Source organism: Cnephaeus nilssonii (assembly GCF_951640355.1).
Source record: "Cnephaeus nilssonii genome assembly, chromosome: 6".
NCBI classification, from domain to species: Eukaryota; Metazoa; Chordata; class Mammalia; order Chiroptera; family Vespertilionidae; genus Cnephaeus; species Cnephaeus nilssonii.
In genome coordinates, this window is record NC_137077.1 from 54551437 (window position 1) to 54570172 (window position 18736).

At 47.0% G+C, this 18736-nt stretch overlaps 2 protein-coding genes across 13 annotated transcripts in view; one reads left to right on the forward strand and one right to left on the reverse strand.

Moving 5' to 3' along the window:
- The window catches only part of R3HDM2 (R3H domain containing 2), a 162885-nt gene extending 161459 nt beyond the window's left edge, over positions 1-1426 (reverse strand). For 6 of the 12 annotated variants that reach the window (XM_079774198.1, XM_079774201.1, XM_079774203.1 and 3 more), the window contains exon 1: positions 1286-1426. The gene's annotated coding sequence lies outside the window, so the exon portion shown is untranslated. The remainder of the gene's footprint in view (positions 1-1285) is intronic. The other 6 variants (XM_079774202.1, XM_079774206.1, XM_079774199.1 and 3 more) reach the window with 4 other exon arrangements.
- Positions 1427-4112: 2686 nt separating this feature from the next.
- INHBC (inhibin subunit beta C) lies at positions 4113-12504 on the forward strand. Its single transcript, XM_079775960.1, has 2 exons — positions 4113-4515; positions 11481-12504. Exons 1-2 carry the CDS (start codon positions 4203-4205, stop codon positions 12224-12226), a joined length of 1059 nt encoding a protein of 352 aa, XP_079632086.1. The 5' UTR covers positions 4113-4202; the 3' UTR covers positions 12227-12504.
- Positions 12505-18736: the final 6232 nt, after the last annotated feature.

Below are 18736 nucleotides of genomic sequence, written 5' to 3' on the forward strand. Positions count from 1 at the left end.
GCCATCTCCTCTTCTGACTCCTTTCCATTAAAAAATATCAGGCACCCTACTTTACATAAGCAAAACTTTAAATTGTTTTAAACTGTGGAGATCTACAGTATAGATCATATAGTGGACTCAAAGATAGCTGGAACTGCAACTCTGAAATATGACTTTTGCTGACAATTTATCAGACCTTCAAGAAAGGTTCTCAGGTCTCTCAAACCTGTGGAGAACAGCAACAGGGGAAGAAAAAAAACACAACTGAAGAGTGAACTGAATTAGCCCTAACCTACCACTTTCCACCACTAAACTTTTGTCTCCATGCCCCTGGCTCCACACAAGGGGAAAAGAGAAATACTGGAGAAAGAACACAAAAAAAGAAAAGGGGGAAAAAGCATTAGTAAGAAAGAAGAGTCACAAAACCAATTTAAGTGCCAATATGACGATTCAAAAATACAATAAAACGTTAGGAATTTGTGACATTTTAAAAGTGGAACCTCCAGTCTCCATTTTGCCCACCAACATCAACCAGGGTTCAGGCGTCTTCATTTTAGTTAAGTCTCCAGGAAAAAATATATACAAGAACATTCATGCAACTGGGATCTGAACTGAAATTTTCCCTTTCTTTGGCTTAATGAAACTCGGGGGCTGTTATGCGGTCACTTCTCATCATTATACAAGAACAGTTCACTATGAGTAAATAAATATTCTGTGGAACTACTAGGCTAACGGTCACACATGTTGAAAATTTTTGGCTCTACAGGAAACCGAAATCGGTAATAGTCTTTGGAGGCTCGAGTGAGTTATGGGCTTAGTGTAGGCCCAACTTTTAAGCTCCAGAAACATCTCCCTGTATGTTCCGACTCAAATCCCTGAATCCACACAAACTCGGAAACCGGCATGATCGGAAACACTCCAATACCTTTCCCTCCCATTTTTTCCAGGAAACGGAGACCCAAGAAATACATGGAGGTAGTCACCCCCAAGCATCAAAAGGGCGCAAGTTTTTAGGTCCCACTGCACAGGCCACAGGTGGCGCCCGCCCCCCCCCCCCCCTCCACCCCGCGCCCCCGTTTCTCCGTTTTTCGCCAGCGTTTTCCCACACCCTGGGGACATCTCCAGCCTCGGGGCCGTCCTTCACCACAGGCTCCGGCCATCACCCACCACCCCCGGCCCCGGGCAGCTCCAGCGCGGGGAACCCAGACCCGGGGCCTCTGCCCGCCGCACCGCGCGGCCGCCACGCCCCCTCCCCACGGGCCTCCCGCCCGCGCCGCCCGCCCCTTCGGCCAGGAGGTGGCCTCACCTCACGCGGGCCGTGGCGGGGAGGGCACCCACGTCTCCGCCCGCCGCCCGGGCCCACGGCCGCTCGGCTGCGGCTCGGCCCTGACGGCCAGCGGCAGCGCGCTTCTGGGGGCGGGCTCTTCTCGGCGGGGGTTTCCCCCCGGGCCCGGGACAGGGGTGCAGGGGGGGAAACTGGGGCGGGGGAGGGGAAAGGGACTTGGGAAGGAGGGGGAAGAGGGGGAGAAAAGGAGGGAACCAAACCCGGAAAGGGAGAAAAGGGGGGAGGGGGGAAATTAGAAGGGGAAGAAAAGGCCCAGAGTCCGCCCCCCCGCTGCGGCCTGCGCGCTACGTCACCACGTCCGGCATACGTCACCGCGTCTTGCGCCCGTCGCGGCCCCGCTCGCTGTGTGCCTCTGCGCGACTGCAGACGCCCCGGCACCTTCCAGCTCCCACCCGCGGGCACGCTGGGTAGCTCAGTGTGTCGCTCCCTTGTGTAACCTGTGTCTCAAGCTACCAATCCACATCCACTGGGATCCTTAGTCCACCTTAAACCCATTAAGCGTGTCAGATTCAGCCTAAATGTAAACATAATACTAATAACTAAAGAAATTTAATTTTACAGAGCACTTTCAAAACAGCCTTTGACTTAGGACAGTAACTCCTGAGCCCAAAAGAGCAGTTTTACAATAAAAATGTGTAGTATACGTGGATAAAGATCATGTGGTAGGTAAATGTCCATGTTTTTCAGATGTAAAAATTTAATTCTATTAAAATCGCTTCTTACCACAACCTCCCACTAAAATACAGTTCTTAAGAGTCATCTTCAGTTTGCAAACCCGGAAAGGGAGAATCAATTTAGTTATTGGTTACGTGTATGTAGATAATTTACTGACCTCAGAGAAGTGCTGTAGTCTTACATTGATAGAATTCGACCATTAAATATTACTATGCAACAAGAACTGCAGAATGTACTAAAAAACACTGAATTTTAGAACTTCAGAATGTATTAAAATGGAGAGTCCAGAAGGGCAGATATTGGCAGAATTTCCTCAGCACATTTAGAGGTGAGGGTACTCTGGCCCACAAACAAACCTATGTAGTAGGAATAATAATAAACTTTTATTAAGCACTTGCTCTGTGCCAGTCACTGTAAGTGCTTTACAAAATTATTTAAATCTCAAAACTGTGAGATAATCATTATAGATCTGTAATCTCATATCCAAAATCCATAGGAGCAGCCCGGCCTGTGTTGCTCAGTGGATTGAGTGTCGTCCCATGCACCAAGCGGACGCTGGTTCGATTCCTGGTCAGGTTACAAGCCCAGATTGCAGACTTGATCTCCAGTAGAGGGCATGCAGGAGGCAGCCCATCGATGTTTCTACCTCTCTCTCTCTCTCCCTCTCCCTTCATCTCTAAAATCAATTTTTAAAAAAATTTTAAATCCATAGGACCAGAATTTAGAAAATGTCAAGTTTTAGAAAGGTAAAATGGTATGTAAAATGTATATTATGGCCTGACTGGCATGGCTCAGTGGTTGAGCACCGACCTATGAATCAGGAGGTCATGGTTTGATTCCCTGCCAGGGCATATGCCCGGGTTGTGGGCTCAACCCCCAAAGTGGGGTATGGAGGAGGCAATCAATGATTCTCTCTCATCATTGATTTTTCTATATCTCTTTCTCCCTCTCCCTTCCTCCCTGAAATAAATAAAAATATATTTTTTAAATGTACATTATGTAGTACCTCCAAGGGTAGCATCCTATAATCAAATACTATTTCTGTAGTAAAAAACATATAAATAGTCTCAGAATGATTTTTTAAATGGCCACAAATAACTTCACTTCTGTTCAGGTCAGGTTTAAACACTATATGAGTTACCCCCACACACAAAAAATGTGGACTTTATTTTTTGGATTTTGGAATCATGGGTAATAATTTATCCCATTTCTCCAATGAAGGCACTAAAGCAAGAGAGGTTAAGTAACTTGCCAAGAGTCACACAGCTGATAAAAGGAAAAGATAGAACTTAACCAAGGTCATCTGGCTTAAAAATCTATGCTCCAAACTCCATCTGCCACTCCTGCCAGGTAAATCCCCCTTGTGGAAATAAAAGCCTTTCCCTGAAGATCTACTACTCAGGACCTTTAGGGGAGAAAAGGGAGAATTCTGAGCAACCTTAAAATTTCTCTTCCTAAACAGAAGAAACCCCAGAGTACATCTAGCTCTCAAGCCCCTTCCTCACCTTCAGACTTCTCGCTGAGTACACAGAAGAACTGGCCAGAACACTTCCTCTCCTCTCCCAACCCTTCAGACTGGATGTTTTTTGAGCCTCACTCGGGCAAAACCGAACAAGAGCTAACAAGAGTTTGGGTTGGGGGCCGGCAGAGATATGAGAAGTATCAGGCAAAGGAAAATGCAACTCTCAAACCCTCAATTACCTGCATGACAGTGACCTAAAATGCCTGCCAATAACCGCCTCCTGTTTGAAAGTTACCCTTTAATAGTCTATCTTACAACCTCTAATCTCTCCCTTTCCCCACCAAGGCTTCCCAGCAAGGCCATTGATCTGAAGAGGAATTTCATCTCTGACCTTCGTCCCTCGGCCTGGCAGCTCACATGGGCAACCCACTGTCTCCCAGCATTGGCCCAGGAACACTTCTTTCCCCAAACAAACCAACCTCCGCTCACATCCCCCACTCTGTCCTTTCACTGATGATGCATCGGCAGCTTCTGCCAAGTTCTACCTGTAACTGGCTTCATCTCTCAAGTCAGATGTTTGGCTGCTCTCTCCCCTGCAACAAGGAGTCATGCCAGCTGGACCCATTCTCCTTTCCCAGCCTCTGGCGGCCAGACAGAACCGAGACCACAGCTGTTGAGACCCTGAGGCCGGGGTTTGTGGCCTTCTCTCACTGTGTCACTCAGGAAGGGCCTCCCCCAACAATGATCTCCTCGTTGTTCCTGGCCTTCCTGTTCCTGGCTCTGGCCACAGTGGCCACTACCAGAGCTGACAGTCGATGCCTGGCATGTGGGGAGCATGCCTTGGACCTGCAGAGCCAGCGGGAGCTGCTTCTCCCCCTTGCCAAGAGAAGCATCTTGGACAAGCTGCACCTCAGCCAGCGCCCAACGCTGAGCCGGCCAGTGTCCAGAGCCGCTCTGAGGACAGCACTGCAGCGCCTCCATGGGCGCCCACAGGGGGCGCTTCCGGAGGCTGACAGGGGACAGGAATATGAGATCATCAGCTTTGCTGAGACAGGTGGGTTACTGACCTGTAGATCTTCCTCAAAACCTGACCTCTCAAGGAAAGGAAAACTGTCCTCCCCAACCTAACCCCTGACTTCCTCCCCCAAACCATCCCAACTCTTTCTTCCCAAGACCGGTAATCTCCTAATCCAGGATTCCCACTACCTCCCCCCTCTCCGCCACCCAGTCTCTCTCTTGTCATTTAGATGTGACCAACGGGCAGCTGGGATGTGGGTAAATTTCACTTTGTTTAAGATTGCCTGCCCCCATCTCCTTTAGCTCCTCTCTCTAAAGACCCCACAAACTTCCCCAGGCTGTGGTATGAGCCACTTCCTGGGCCTGGACCCAGAGACTGGAGGCTGGGGAGTCTGTCTTTTCTCTGGCCCAGGATCCAACTTCTTCATCTCCTCTCCCCCAGATGCCTCATTTGGGTAAAAGGGCAAAATAAAAACACCAGGACTATAATACCTCTCCACCCTACCCCTGCCTTCTTGCCTTGATACCTTAGTTACACACATCAGGACAGGGTCAAAATGGGACATAGAAGGGTGGATAGAGGATAGAAGAGGAGAGTTACTTCCGTGGAGGGGAGAGGAGTTGGAGAACTTAGTGGGCAGCTGGAGAGAAAGATCAAGAATTCGGAGACAGTACCCTAGAAACAGAACACAAAGTGATCTACTAGTATCTGTCCTCTGAGCTTCTTACAAGCGCTTTCTTAGGTCTGAAGGCCCTTCCCATTCCTGGTCTGTACTTCGAGACCCGGCACTCCCATTCTCAAAAAACCCACGCTGGCCTGAGGGTGAGGTGCTCCCTTACCTTGAACCAGAACTCTCTGTGTGAAATTGTCTATTTTCAGGTTTTCTATAAAGCCTGTCTTCCAATAGGATATCAACCCTGAGGTCAGGAACTGTCATTTATTCCTCATGTTATCACCAGAGGCTAGTATATAGTAGAAATAACTTACACTTACAATGTTTACTGTGTTTTAAGCCTTTTACACATACTAATGCCTTAAGATCCTCACAACAGCTCAGTGACGCAAGTACTATCATTATCCCATTTTAGAGGTGATGAAACTGAGGCACATAGAGGTTGAGTAACTTGCTAAAGTTCACATGACTGGTAAGTGGTGGAACCAGTCATGGCTCTGGAATCCATGGCCTTGGGCACTACACCACTCTGCCGCTCCCAAACGTAATAGATGCCCAATAAACATTGGTTGCGTTAAAACAACCAAATCACATTGCAGGTCAGCTTGACCATAGTCTAGAGTCCCCAGTGATGGATGAGACCTTATTCTAGTTCAAAATGTGCTTCTGTTCATGATTCAGAACACGATTCTAGAGCCAAATAGCCTGGGCTCAAATCCTTGTTCAGACACTTATGGCTCTGTGATCTGGGTTGTTAATAGTTTTCTTACGTGTAAAATGGGGATAACTGGAGGATAGCTGAGATAATTAAATAAGCTAATACAGGTAATGTACTTAGAAGACTAAGGTAGGAGGGAACAGCAAATAGAAGACTTAGCTCCTGCCCATGGGGGGTTTAGGTGCTGCTGTTGCTGCTGCTGGAAATAAGTTATTTAGAATATAAGGCAGAATGAAATCAATGCTGCCTGCGGGCACAAGAGTTTGCTGGGCCAGGATTAACTCATTGGCACCTGGTGAGACAGGGAGGTCTTTCAGAAGATTGCAAATGGGCTGCCATTATAGAGTAAGTTTGCCTTTAAATGGGTAGAGAATGGTAAATAACATCCTAAATGGAGGGGGGAATCAGGTGAAAGTCTGAAGGAGTAGATTGCATTTGGAGTTGAAAAGTAGTTTGGAGATTAGCATAGGTGGACAGATGACCATGAACCATGAATCCCTTGAACACTGAAATCCTGGCTGGTTTTGGTTTTTTTCCACCTTTGTATCCCTGACACTTAGCCCAGTTCCTGGCACCTTGCAATAATAATGATGGTTGCATGCATTCCGTGTACCTGCCTCACCTCCTGTAATTCTCACAACCACCCTATAAAGTAGACTTTAGAATTCCCACCTTATGAATGCAAAAACTGAGATTCAAAGAAGATTATTTACATGGCCAAGGTCATACAGCTTGCAAGGGGCAGAATTCAAACACAATTCTCTCTGACTTCAAAGTCTGTATACTTTCCACATATTTGCTAATCAATGAATGATTACAATGTTTAGGCCAGAGGGGACCTGATCTGAGATGAAGTTTGAAGGTGAGAATGACTGATGCCTGGATTTCACCTTTCACATTTAAATATTTTAGCCTGAAGTTTTCATTTCAATTCATTTAAGTTATCTACACCATAGTGTGAAATAAAGATCTGAAAATTGTTCTTGCTGGAAGTATGAAGAGAGAGTTTGAGGCTCTTGGGAAACTAAGGTAGGGGCCTTCAGTGGTGCCCTGGAACTGGCTCATGAGAGCTGATTGTGAATATCTTCCAACTCTGCATCCAGAGACATCACGTTGATAGTTTGAAATCAGTCATGGTGGGAGAATTTATACCACAGAAATTGGCAAATACTACAAATCAGGGTGTTTTTCCCCTTCTAGAATCCAGTTGTTAAATATTTACCAGCACACCACTGCTTGTGACCTAAAAATACAAGTTAACCGCCTCCCACACACCTAATATACAATGCTGAGACAAGACAGGATAACCGTACTAGATACTCCTATTCAAAATGGGAGATGGGGAAGCACAGAGCAGTCACTGACCCATGAAAATTCTGATATTTAGCCAGGCACATATCTCAGTCTATCTCAAATCCAGAATTCCCTTGGTTAGTGCCTGATTCTGCTGCTCCCTGGTAGGATTTTCCTCTCCTCTCAGGAAGAGTCCACCACTGCTCTCCTTGAGATGTCTGAAAGTACCCTCTGAGATGTCTTTCCTTTTAAATAAGAAATGACCTGTGCTCCTGAGAAGTTGGGGGCCCACAGGCCTCTTTTCATTTTTTTTTTTTTTTGTTGTTGTTGTTTTTTAAATATATTTTATTGATTTTTTACAGAGAGGAAGAGAGAGGGATAGAGAGTTAGAAACATCGATGAGAGAGAAACATCGACCAGCTGCCTCCTGCACACCCCCCACTGGGGATGTGCCCGCAACCAAGGCACATGCCCTTGACCGGAATCGAACCTGGGACCCTTGAGTCCGCAGGCCGACGCTCTATCCACTGAGCCAAACCGGTTTTGGCCCTCTTTTCATTTTGAATTGTCTCTGTCCCTTTAGTCCAAATTGGTACTGCTTTCACTATTAAAATTATCTTTAAAACTCTGTGGGCCTTCTAAATAATAAATTATAGTCTACTCAATTAGACAAAAGGCACTCCACTCTGTCAAGACAGACCCCTACTTATGTTATAAGTCATGGTGTTGTGGGACACAACTCTTAAGATTCTTAGAAACCCTTTTGTCTTGTTGAGAGGGTCTACAGAACATCATCTTAAGTTGTAGAGCTTAACAAAGATGTTAGATCATAGCAAAGGGTCTTATGGCTGACCCTTTACTTGTTTTTTTCTTCACACCAAGGCCATGTTTTACTGGCAGTGCCCTGGATTTGACTTTTGCCTTGAGAACATATCTTATTTGAAGAACTTTTTGCCAGACAGAGAGACAAGGAATGAAAAAATATTTTATTGTTCAATCTAGCAAGTCCTGTTTGAAATATTCTATCGAAATTCTGCTTGAAAATTTAACAGTTCTTGTGATAAGGCAGCTAAAATAAGCCAAATGACACTTTCAGCATTATGCCTGGAAATATCTTCAGCTAAATTCACAACTTGGTTAGATATCACTTCTAGCTTCCAAGTTATCACAGCTGATAGCCAATACATAATACAGTGTCCCCTTTCTCTGGCTTCCAATAGCAATTTTCTCACTGCTCTAACTGCCTTCATTAACACTCTCCTCACCATCCTTACAACCTCTGCCTGCCACCCAATCCCAAAGCCAGTGCTACATATTTTAGGTCTTTATTATGGAACACCCTACTTCTGATACTAGTTTCTCTTTTAGTTATCCATTAATATAACAAAGAAGCCCAAATACAGAGGCTTAAAAGAAAAAATACAATGTTTTTCATGATTTTGTGATTTGACTGGGCTTATCTGGACAGTTCTGGTCCACATGGGCTAGCTGAGGTCACTCATGTAACTACATTCAGGCAGAAGCTCAGATGGGGCTAGAACATCTATGATGGTCTTTGATTCTCCACATGGCTTCTCATCATTCAGTAGTCTCTCCCAAGTTTCTCTGAAGCCAAGTTGCTGGCTTCCAAAAAGATGAAGCCTCAGTGTATAAGCTTCTGCTTGCACTATGCTTGCCTGTGTCTCATTGGCCAAATCAAATCACATGGCCAAGACAAGAGTTAATATGGGAAGAAATTGCACAAAGCTATGAATATTGGGAGCTGTTGTTAATTGGGAGCCAATGATGTAATAGTCTACCACAACCCCTGTGGATCATATGTCTGCCTGCCATAACTGGAGTGACTTTAGAGGTCCTAACAGTAAGGTGCTTAGTGACCTAGCAAGAAAAGATTAGTTAGGCCAATCAGACTCTTCTGGGATTTTGGAATTGGGACACTGAAAGATCAGCTCTCTTAGCTAGGAAGAGGTGAGTAAAAGGTTCTGTAGACTCAGGACCTGTGGCCACCATTTTGGGAGTTGAGAAAGCTGATGAGGAGTCAGAAGAAGTATATCCAAGCCAGCTAGAATATAAATTCCATGAAGGTAGGGATTGTGCCTGTATGGTTCACCATTATATGGTTCACTTAGTACATAGTCAGCACCTAATAAAAATTTGTTGAATGAATGGTCTTTTATTTCTTTAATTCTTATTTTACACTGACACCAGAGTTACTTGCCAAAAACTTGGCTAGATCATGAAATTCACCATCTCAAAAACCTTATTAGTGAAGAAAGTCCAAACTTTCAGAGAGAAAAGAATGAAGTAGACTTACATAGAAACAGAGATGAGAGAGATCATATTGGCTCTGAAAGCTGTCAAAAGCTGTCTTATTCCTGACATTCCAATTCACATGAACACTAGTTGAACTTTATTTTCTGCCCTTTTATGTCCATGAAAGTGCCAGTGGCATTCCCACAATAAAGTACTCTTTACTTGATAAAGAAAAAAAGGGTAGCTTAGATCAAATCATAATGGGCTTATGACTGCTTCCTAAAAGAGTTTGGGCTTTCTTCACTACTAAGGTTTTTGAGATGATGAATTTCATGAATTAGAGAGAGAGGAAGGGAGAGGGAGAAAGAGATACATTCAGGAGAGAAACATCGATCTGCTGCCTCCTGCATGCCCCCTGTTGAGGATCGACCCACAACCTAAGCCACAACCTGGGCATGTGCCCTGACCAGGAATCCAACTGACAACCTCTCAGTGCATTGGACGCTCAACCAACTGAGCCACATCTGCCAGGGCTAGACACCTGATTTTTTTAAGTCACTTTGGAGCAAAAGGGGTAGGTAATTACCATTATTTTTTTATTTTTATTTTTTTGTAAATCCATCAAAATTATACCTTTTTTTTTCAGATCAGCAAAAATACATATATTTTGGTATGCCGTAGAATTTTAGTAATTAGTTTGTGTGTGCCATGAAATGAAAAAGGTTGAAAATCACTGAACTAATGTATAGTAAAGGAGACAAGATCAGTGAAATTATATTATGAATTGGAGGTAGATTTGACAGGTCTTGCAGATAATTTCAAAGTACGAGATGAGAGCAATCAAGGTTTTGGCTTAAGCAATTTATATGGAAGGAGGAGATTGGAGGATGAATGGGTTTTGGGAGATAAATCTAGAGTTCTTCTTTGAACATGAAAAGTTTGAAATGTCATTGGCTATCCAACTAGGTTATCAGATCAGCTGTTGGATATACAAGCCTGGGGCTTGGGGAGAAATCAGGTCCAGGGGTATATATTTGGTAGTCATCAGCATATAGATGAAATTAAAAGCCATGGGAATTGATGAGACCATTCTGAGACAGTGTATAGATATAGAAGAAAAAGGAGAAGAGAGCTCAGGACTTCCAACATGTAGAGGTCAGGCAGAGAAAGAGGAGTTGTCAGCAAAAAAAAAGATCAAAATGGAGTGGCCAGAGTCACAAAAGCCAGGAGGGGAAAAAATACTATTTCAAGAAGGAGGGAATGGTTAAGTATGCCAAACACTGCTTAAAGGTCAAGTAAGATTATTATAAAGAGATGAAACCATTGGACTTGGCAACATGGCAGGTGTTGGTGAACCTGACAAGCGTAATTTCAGTAGAGTGGAGGGAATAAAAACCCAATGCAAGTGTTTCAGTAGGGCAGGTGAGGGATAAAGAGGGGAACTGTGGCAATCATAATAGGGTTTGAAAGAAATGCATAGACATTAGAACCACTGTGGTGAGGGACTGGATAAGGGGAATGAGGGAGGTGACCACAGGGTTTCTAGAGATGATAAGGAGGGTAGTGGCACCACCAATTCTAAGAACAAAAAGAGAGATCAGCAAGAAAGAAAATAATGATTTTCATTTGGGACAAATTGATTTTAATGTGCTGGCAGGACATTTATGTGTCCTGAAGCTTGATGATTCCCAAATCTACATGTCCAGTCCAGAGGTGCAAAATGGTCTGGACTGGACATACAGATTTGAGAATCACCAGAATAAAAGTTGTTTGGGCTCACCATGAGTTTGGGTAAGAGCTCTCCTCAGTATAAAAGGCAAACTTTGGAAAACTCTTGCATTAAAGTGCTGGTCAGAGAAAGAAAAGCCAGCAAATAAAATCAAGGAAGAATCAAAAGAGAGTTGTGTAATGAAAGCCAAGAAAGAAAGGACTTTTAAGAAGGAAAGTGCAGTCAGCAACGTGGTCAAGAATGAGCAGAGTGTTCAAGTGTGCACAGAATAGAGCGGTAGCTGATGAGAACTGAGACTCAGCACACACAATGACTGGGGCTTCTTGTGTCCACAGGCTTCTCCAACATCAACCAGACTCGTCTTGATTTCCACTTCTTCTCTGATAGAACTGCTGGTGGCATGGAGGTCCAGGAGGCTAGCCTCAGGTTCTTTGTGCAGCTCCCTCCCAATACCACCTGGACTTTGAAGGTGAGGGTCCTTGTGCTCGGTTCACACGAAGCCAACCTCACTTGGGCCACTCAGCACCTGCTAAAGATGGATGCCAGTGGCTGGCACCAGCTCCTTCTGGGACCTGAAGCTCAGGCTGCATGCAGCCAGGGACACCTGACCCTGGAGCTTGTACCTGAAGGCCAGGTAGCCCAGCGCTCAGTCATCCTGAGTGGGGCTGCCCAGAGGCCTTTTGTGGCAGCCCGGGTGAGAGTTGGGAGCAAGCACCGGATTCGACGTCATGGCATCAACTGCCAGAGTGGGTCCAGGATGTGCTGTCGACAAGAGTTCTTCGTGGACTTCCGTGAGATTGGCTGGCATGACTGGATCATCCAGCCTGAGGGCTACGCGATGAACTTCTGCACTGGGCAGTGCCCGCTGCATGTGGCAGGCATGCCTGGCATTGCTGCCTCCTTTCACACCACCGTGCTCAATCTTCTCAAGGCCAACACAGCTACAGGCACAGCTGGAGGGGGCTCATGCTGCGTGCCCACAGTCCGGCGCCCCCTGTCTCTGCTCTACTATGACAGGGACAGCAACATTGTTAAGACTGACATACCTGACATGGTGGTCGAGGCTTGTGGGTGCAGTTAGTCTACCCCAAGGTAGGGTAGGCAAATATGCCCCCACAGAGGTGCCCTTCCTTGAGAACAGGGACTGGCTCCATTACTGCCTCTGTACAGAAGGTGCAATCCCTCTTCCTGAGCAACCTATGGAAATTATCCCAACTTTGACTTAAGGAGGTCTTCATCTAAAGAGAGTCACTGTGCCCTAGCTGGCTTGGCTCAGTGGATAGAGCATCGGCCTGTGGACTGAAGGGTCGTGGGTTTGATTCTGGTCAAGGGCACATGCCTGGGTTGCAGGCTCAATCCCTAGTAGGGAGTGTGCAGGAGGCAGCCGATCAATGATTCTCATCATTGATGTTTCTATCTCTCTCTCTCCCTTCCTCTCTGAAATCAATAAAAATGTATTTAAAAAAAAATAAAGAGAGTCACTGTGCCTGGTCGGGGTAGCTCAGTGGTTGAGCATTGACCCGTGAACTGGGAGGTCACCATTCAATTCCCCATCAGGGGACATACCCTGGTTATAGGCTAGATCCCCAGTAGGGGGCAGGTAGGAGGCAGCCAATCAATGATTCTCTCTCATAGTTTTCTACCTCTCTATCCCTCTCCCTTCCCCTTTCTAAAATCAATAAAAACTTAATTTTTAAAAAGTTAACCTTTAAAAAATAAATAAATACATACCTAACCACCAGCCTCTCTCCTAGAGCACAGTCCATCAAGCAAGCCCCACATGCTCAACTGCCATCCCAGAGACTCTGATCTACCTCCAACCATAAGCAGTGCAACCCAGGCAGACACTCATAACCTACTCTTAGTCTACACCATAATCCACTATGCATCCCTGCCCTTTCCCCTCAATGCCCATCCCTCTCTAAATAAGTTGACCCAGCCCCTTCCCTTGATTTTCTGGATCTCCAAAGAGCGCCTGCCTTGGTTTCACCAAAGATTAGATCGTTACTCTCCAAAATGAGGCTCATTCCTCTCTGTATCTTGAGCCCTTTTCCCTCTTCCTTGCCCGGGTGGCCCACCTAAGGCTTTCTTGGCACAACCATATCCATTCTTTATCCTTCTCTGCCCTGCTCTATGCCCTTGGGGGCTGACTCATCTGAGTTCCTTTGGCCTCTGCTTCCTGCTGAATTTGACTAAGGGAAGACACAAGCAAGAAGTCCAAATATTTCTTATTCATGCTCACTCGGCCTAGGTGCCATGTGTGACTGTGGCTGTGACTATGTCCCTACAGCTCCTGTCTGGCTCCTCTCTTCCATGGCTTCAGCTTTGCCTGGGTTCTGATATCACTGCTTCCATGCTAAAGGCTTATAATGGCTCTCCACTCTTACTAGTACCTTAGTGCTTCAATATCCCTCATTGGTTCCCTTAACCCTGACCATACCTCTGTAAAGAAGTCCTTCAATGCTCAGCTGGTGTTGCTCAGTGGTTAAGTATCGACCCATAAACAAGAGGTCAGAGTTTGACTCCCAGTAGGAGGTGTGCAGGAGACAACTGATCAATGATTCTCTCTCATCATTGAAGTTTGTCCCCCTCGCCCTTCTTCTTTCTGAAATCAATAAAAAATATTTTTTTAAAAAAGAAGTCCTTCATTAACTCTTCTCAGTGATGCAAACACAGACAGCTGAGTGGGTCTTTTGTCTCCTGTGAGAACCCCAACTGACAGGCCAGATGACAGCCTGCCTGCTGTATCCATTTCTGCTCTCCTCACACAGGCTCCTCAGGGCTGAGCTATTGTGTCCATTCCATACTTCATGCCCTGCCTTCTCCAGGCTGCCTCCCCTCCTTTGTTAGGCCCCCTGCACCCTTTATTAGCCTGGTCTCAAGGCTAATAAAGACCTGAGTTTTACCTGGTCCTCTCTTCCCCCTGTACTCACAGATCATTGCTCAATCAGAAAGTAGGCCAACAACCTGTGGGCACACATGTGGGGGGAGGCAGAGGAATGGTTCAGACATGGCTGCCTTCCTTTCACCAACTCTCAGGCCTCCATCCAGGAGTCCTTATTGGAAGCTGGAACCAGCTAAGGGCTGCTACAGTAGGGCAGGGAGAAAAAAAGGAAGGCCTGGAGTGAGAAGAGGGAGGAATTTGCTTTGCGACTGGGTTTCTGGGTTCTCTCTAGACCAAACATTTTCAAGAATTTTTTTATAAGTTTTTATTTATTTCAGAGAGAGGAAGGAAGAGGGAGAGAAAGATAGAGACATCAATGATGAGAGAAAATCATCAATCAGCTGCCTCCTGCACACCCCTCACTGAGGATTGAGACCACAACCTGGGCATGAGCCCAGACTGGGAATCGAACCATGACCTCCTGGTTCATGGGTGGATGTTCAATGACTGAGCCACACCAGCTGGGCTGCAAGTATTTTAAAAACATTCAATACCTGACAACAACAACAATAGCCATCTTGTGTGAATGCCTATCTTGAACCATAAATATATAGGTCATATAATAGAGTTGCATCTTATTGATCACATCACATAATAAGGTTGCATCTGATTAGTTCTTAGTACCAGAAATCCTTATTTACAAGTATAGACATTTTATTTATTTATTTTTAAAATATATTTTTATTGATTTTTTACAGAGAGGAAGGGAGAGGGATAGAGAGTTAGAAACATCGATCAGCTGCCTCCTGCACACTCCCCACCGGGTATGTGCCCGCAACCAAGGTACATGCCCTTGACCGGAATCGAACCTGGGACCCTTGAGTCTGCAGGCCGACGCTCTATCCACTGAGCCAAACCGGTTAGGGCGACATTTTATTTTTTAATGGTTTTTTAATTGATTTTTAAAGAGAGAGGAAGGGAAAGGGAGAGATACATCCATGAGAGAAACATCGATCTGCTGCCTCCTGCATGCCCCCTATTGAGGATGGAGCCCACAACCCGAGCCACAACCTGGGCTTATGCCCTGACCAGGAATCCAACTGGCGACCTCTCAGTACATTGGACACTCACCAACTGAGCCACACCCACCAGGGCTAGACACCTGATTTTTTTTAAAGTCACTTTGGAGCAAAAAAGGTAGGTAATTACTATTATATTTTTGTAAGTCAATCAAAAGTATAGTTTTTTTGTCATATGAGCAAAAAATATATTTGTGGTATGCCGCAGAATTTTAGTAATTAGTTTGTGTGTGCCATGAGATGAAAAAGGTTGACAATCACTGCTCTAGACCTTTGCCCTCTTCCCCCACCGTTTCCTCCCTTTGGTTGGACAGCCCTGCACCATGGGTCGATATTGTCTGCAGCCCAAGGCCGAGATTTTGCAAAACCCATGTGGCCTTTGGGTTACGTGATGTCTGTGTTTGCTCAGCTTATAACCCCCTTCTACCAGGGTCTGAGGTCCTTGGAATAGGAACCCTAGAGGAGAAAGTCTGAAAGGGACCTCCTGAGGGACTGCAAGGCTGAGCTGTGGGGCTTCCTGAGCAACCTCGTGGGCGTTATCCCACCTCTAACTTGAGATCTTCATCTAAGGAGAGAATTTAAGGGAATCGTCTGGTACCTCTCCCTTCACCCACCCAACTCCCCTCCCTCCCACCACTTCAGTCCCCAGAGCCAAGACTAAGGGGAGGTAGAGTGAAGCACTCACCTTAGGGGCAAGGGAGAGGGAGAGAGAGATAGAAACATCAATGATGAGAGAGAATCATTGACCGGCTGCCTCCTGCACACCCCCTACTGGGGATTGAGCCTCCAACCTGGGCATGTGCCCTTGACCGCAATCGAACCCGGGACCCTTCAGTCTGCAGGCTCTATCCATTGAGCCAAACTGGATAGGGCAAAAATAAATAATATTTTAATTCAATATTTTTTTAAACATCAAGATTAATGCAAAAAAAAATCTATGATAAAAAAGGCAAAATTTGCCCTGACCGGTGTTGCTCAGTGGATAGAGCGTCGGCCTGTGGACTGAAGGGTCCCAGGTTCGATTCCGGTCAAGGGCATGTACCTTGGTTTCGGGCACATCCCCAGTGGGGAGTGTGCAGGAGGCAGCTGATGGATGTTTCTCTCTCATCGATGTTTCTAACTCTCTATCCCTCTCCCTTCCTCTCTGTAAAAAATCAATAAAATATATTAAAAAAAGAAAAAAGGCAAAATTTTAAATAAACATGGGATCAGTATCCTTTCTTCTGTGGCTCTGCCTTCTATAACAAGGAGAAAGAGTGGGTATGTCTGCTTTCAAACCTTTTCTTCCAGAGTCCCCTGAGTCCCTAACTCTAGACTGTCAGACTTTTCTCATTTAGGCAAGATAATCACTCAGGATTCTTCTACTTCCTCACCCACCCCTAAGCCTTGTCGCTATCCCCCAGCCCCAACCAGGTTGGTGGTAGGGCGGGCCAATGAGGCAGATGGCTGGAGTATTTATAACTCAGGAGCACTTCTTGGGAAAAGTGACTAAGATGCTAAGAGCATATTTATAGCTGGGTTCTGACGTAAGTGTCAGTGAGGAGGTAGGGCCAAGCCAGGCACAGCAGCAAGAGGATAGGAAGAGCTGGAAATTGGGGGCACCTGACAGAGGGGAGGGGTGGGGTCAGCGACTCCTGCAGCTATTTCTTGCTGCTTCCCTGGCACCAACAGGTAAGCCCTCTGAAACGCCATTGTGGGAAAAACCTCTGTCTTGCAGTTCTACGGCCCGGACCCCAGAGGGTAGAGGGCTGTCACCAGCCAGATCAACAGAGACGGAGCTGGGGAGAGCACTGGACAGAGGGGCTTGAATGTTTCCGGCCCTGGGGGGAAATGCAGGGTGGACAGGAGGTCTGTAAAGTCTCATTGTCCTTCTCCCTGCTCCCCTCCACGAGGTGCCTTGAGTTTCTAGGAAGAACCGCGCACCCATCACCAAGCTCCACTGCCACCTGCCAGCGTGATGAGGTCCAAAACCAAAGGCAGCAGGGATGCTGGTCCTAACAGCACTCTCTGCCTCTGGCAGTGGCGAGATGTGAGAGCAGAGGGACCAGCTCCTCTGTCTCCTGCTGGGGAGTCTGGGTTCCCAGAGTGAGAGGTTGGGAAGCACTGCATCTCTCCACCCCGCCGGTGGCCCCTTCTCTGGGAAACTGGTCAGAGCGAAGACAGTGGCTGTCAGTAGCACTGCACTGCCACACGGTGGACATCGGGGGTACTGAAACCCAGCCCCCAAAGCACCACCTCTCCCCCTGCTGCTGGATTAGCAGGCTCTCTTGACAGCCCCCCACCACACCCCCGCTAAATAGCGGGGAGATGAATAAAATGGAGTGGGGGCACACTTCCAAATCACGCTCTCTTCCTCCCTCTTCTTGAAGAAACTGAGGTGTAAGGAGAAAGGCTAACATGAGGCCTTCCCTCATAAATTCAAGGTGGAGGGGCCTGGCCCTCCAATTTATAGTCAGCGAGGGAGTGGGATAAGGAGGGCTGGGACTGAACTAAGGTTGCTGCACTTTTTGTTTGCTCTACTCTTACAAGTCCTAAACCATCCATTTCTCATCCCCATTAAGAGAGACCTGGCACCACTTGTAGGATGCCCCACATTTAAGCAACTCTCACAGTCCCTGCAAGAGAACCAGCAGCTGGGTACAGGCCCCCCCAAGTCCCATGCCCTCTGCCAGCCTTGGTGGACTCTGCCCTGCTGTAAGATTGCATCAACCCCACCGCCCCCACCTTTCTGGGTTTCCCCAGACATCACAGTAGCATGCCAACCCCATGCCCCTGCCCTCCTCCACGTGCGCTCCAGTCCAACTGGACTCTGGGCAGCCAGCACAGGCAGGGTCAGGGAGTGACTTCTGTGTCCCATGGCACTGACACCTGGGCCTGGGCAAAAGGACTCTGCTCCTCCCGCCCCCACCTGCCAACCTCTCCCCCTGTACCAGACCCATTGCTAAAAATAGAAACCAGAGTTCTCCTTCTAGCCCAGAGACCCCAGGGAAATAACCAGGGGAACTCGCAGCTGCATCACAGCAACTGCTGCAGCAGTGGCCAAAGAGCGAGCTAGAAAGGCTGAAGGGATGAGGGGAAATTGCCCTTCCCCACCTTGCTATATGGAGTTCCCTCCCCCAAGTCCCAGACCTTGAGGGCTGACCATGTGAAATCATCCTCTTTCTTGCATCATGCGTGTCCACATTGCCCCCACCCATACCCCTACCTCAAGCTCAGTGACCAGGGCCAGATGGTGAAACCTGAGCTCCAGGGGAGGGGGGACATCCACCCCCTGCAGGGGCTTGATGGGCAGCAGAGCTGGCCAATCTGGTGCTCAGAAGGCAGGTCTGCAGGCTGGCCACGAGGTGCGGGAGCCCCAGGCTGCAGGCTCTAAAGAGGCCCCAGTCAGTAACCAGACATGAGCTGTGAGGGTCAAATTGGCAGACTGTGCTAAACACAGCTACCCACCGGACCGTCCACTTTCTACCAAGCAACGGAAGACAGGTGGCTCTGCCCTTGGCTAAGGGTAGGTGTGGCACTCCTGTCCGCCGCTGCTGTGCCCTCTTTGGCCTCCGTGCAATCAGACGCAACAGCAGGAGCAACTGCCATCCGAGGCTCCCGTTTCGACCCAGGGCCATTCACCAGGAAC

Bases quoted from the DNA above. Each gene is read 5' to 3' on its own strand.
- INHBC (XM_079775960.1), top strand. From the start codon at position 4,203: ATGATCTCCTCGTTGTTCCTGGCCTTCCTGTTCCTGGCTCTGGCCACA. The intron at 4,516-11,480 runs GTGGGTTACTGA...TTGTGTCCACAG, and splicing joins CATCAGCTTTGCTGAGACAG to GCTTCTCCAACATCAACCAG.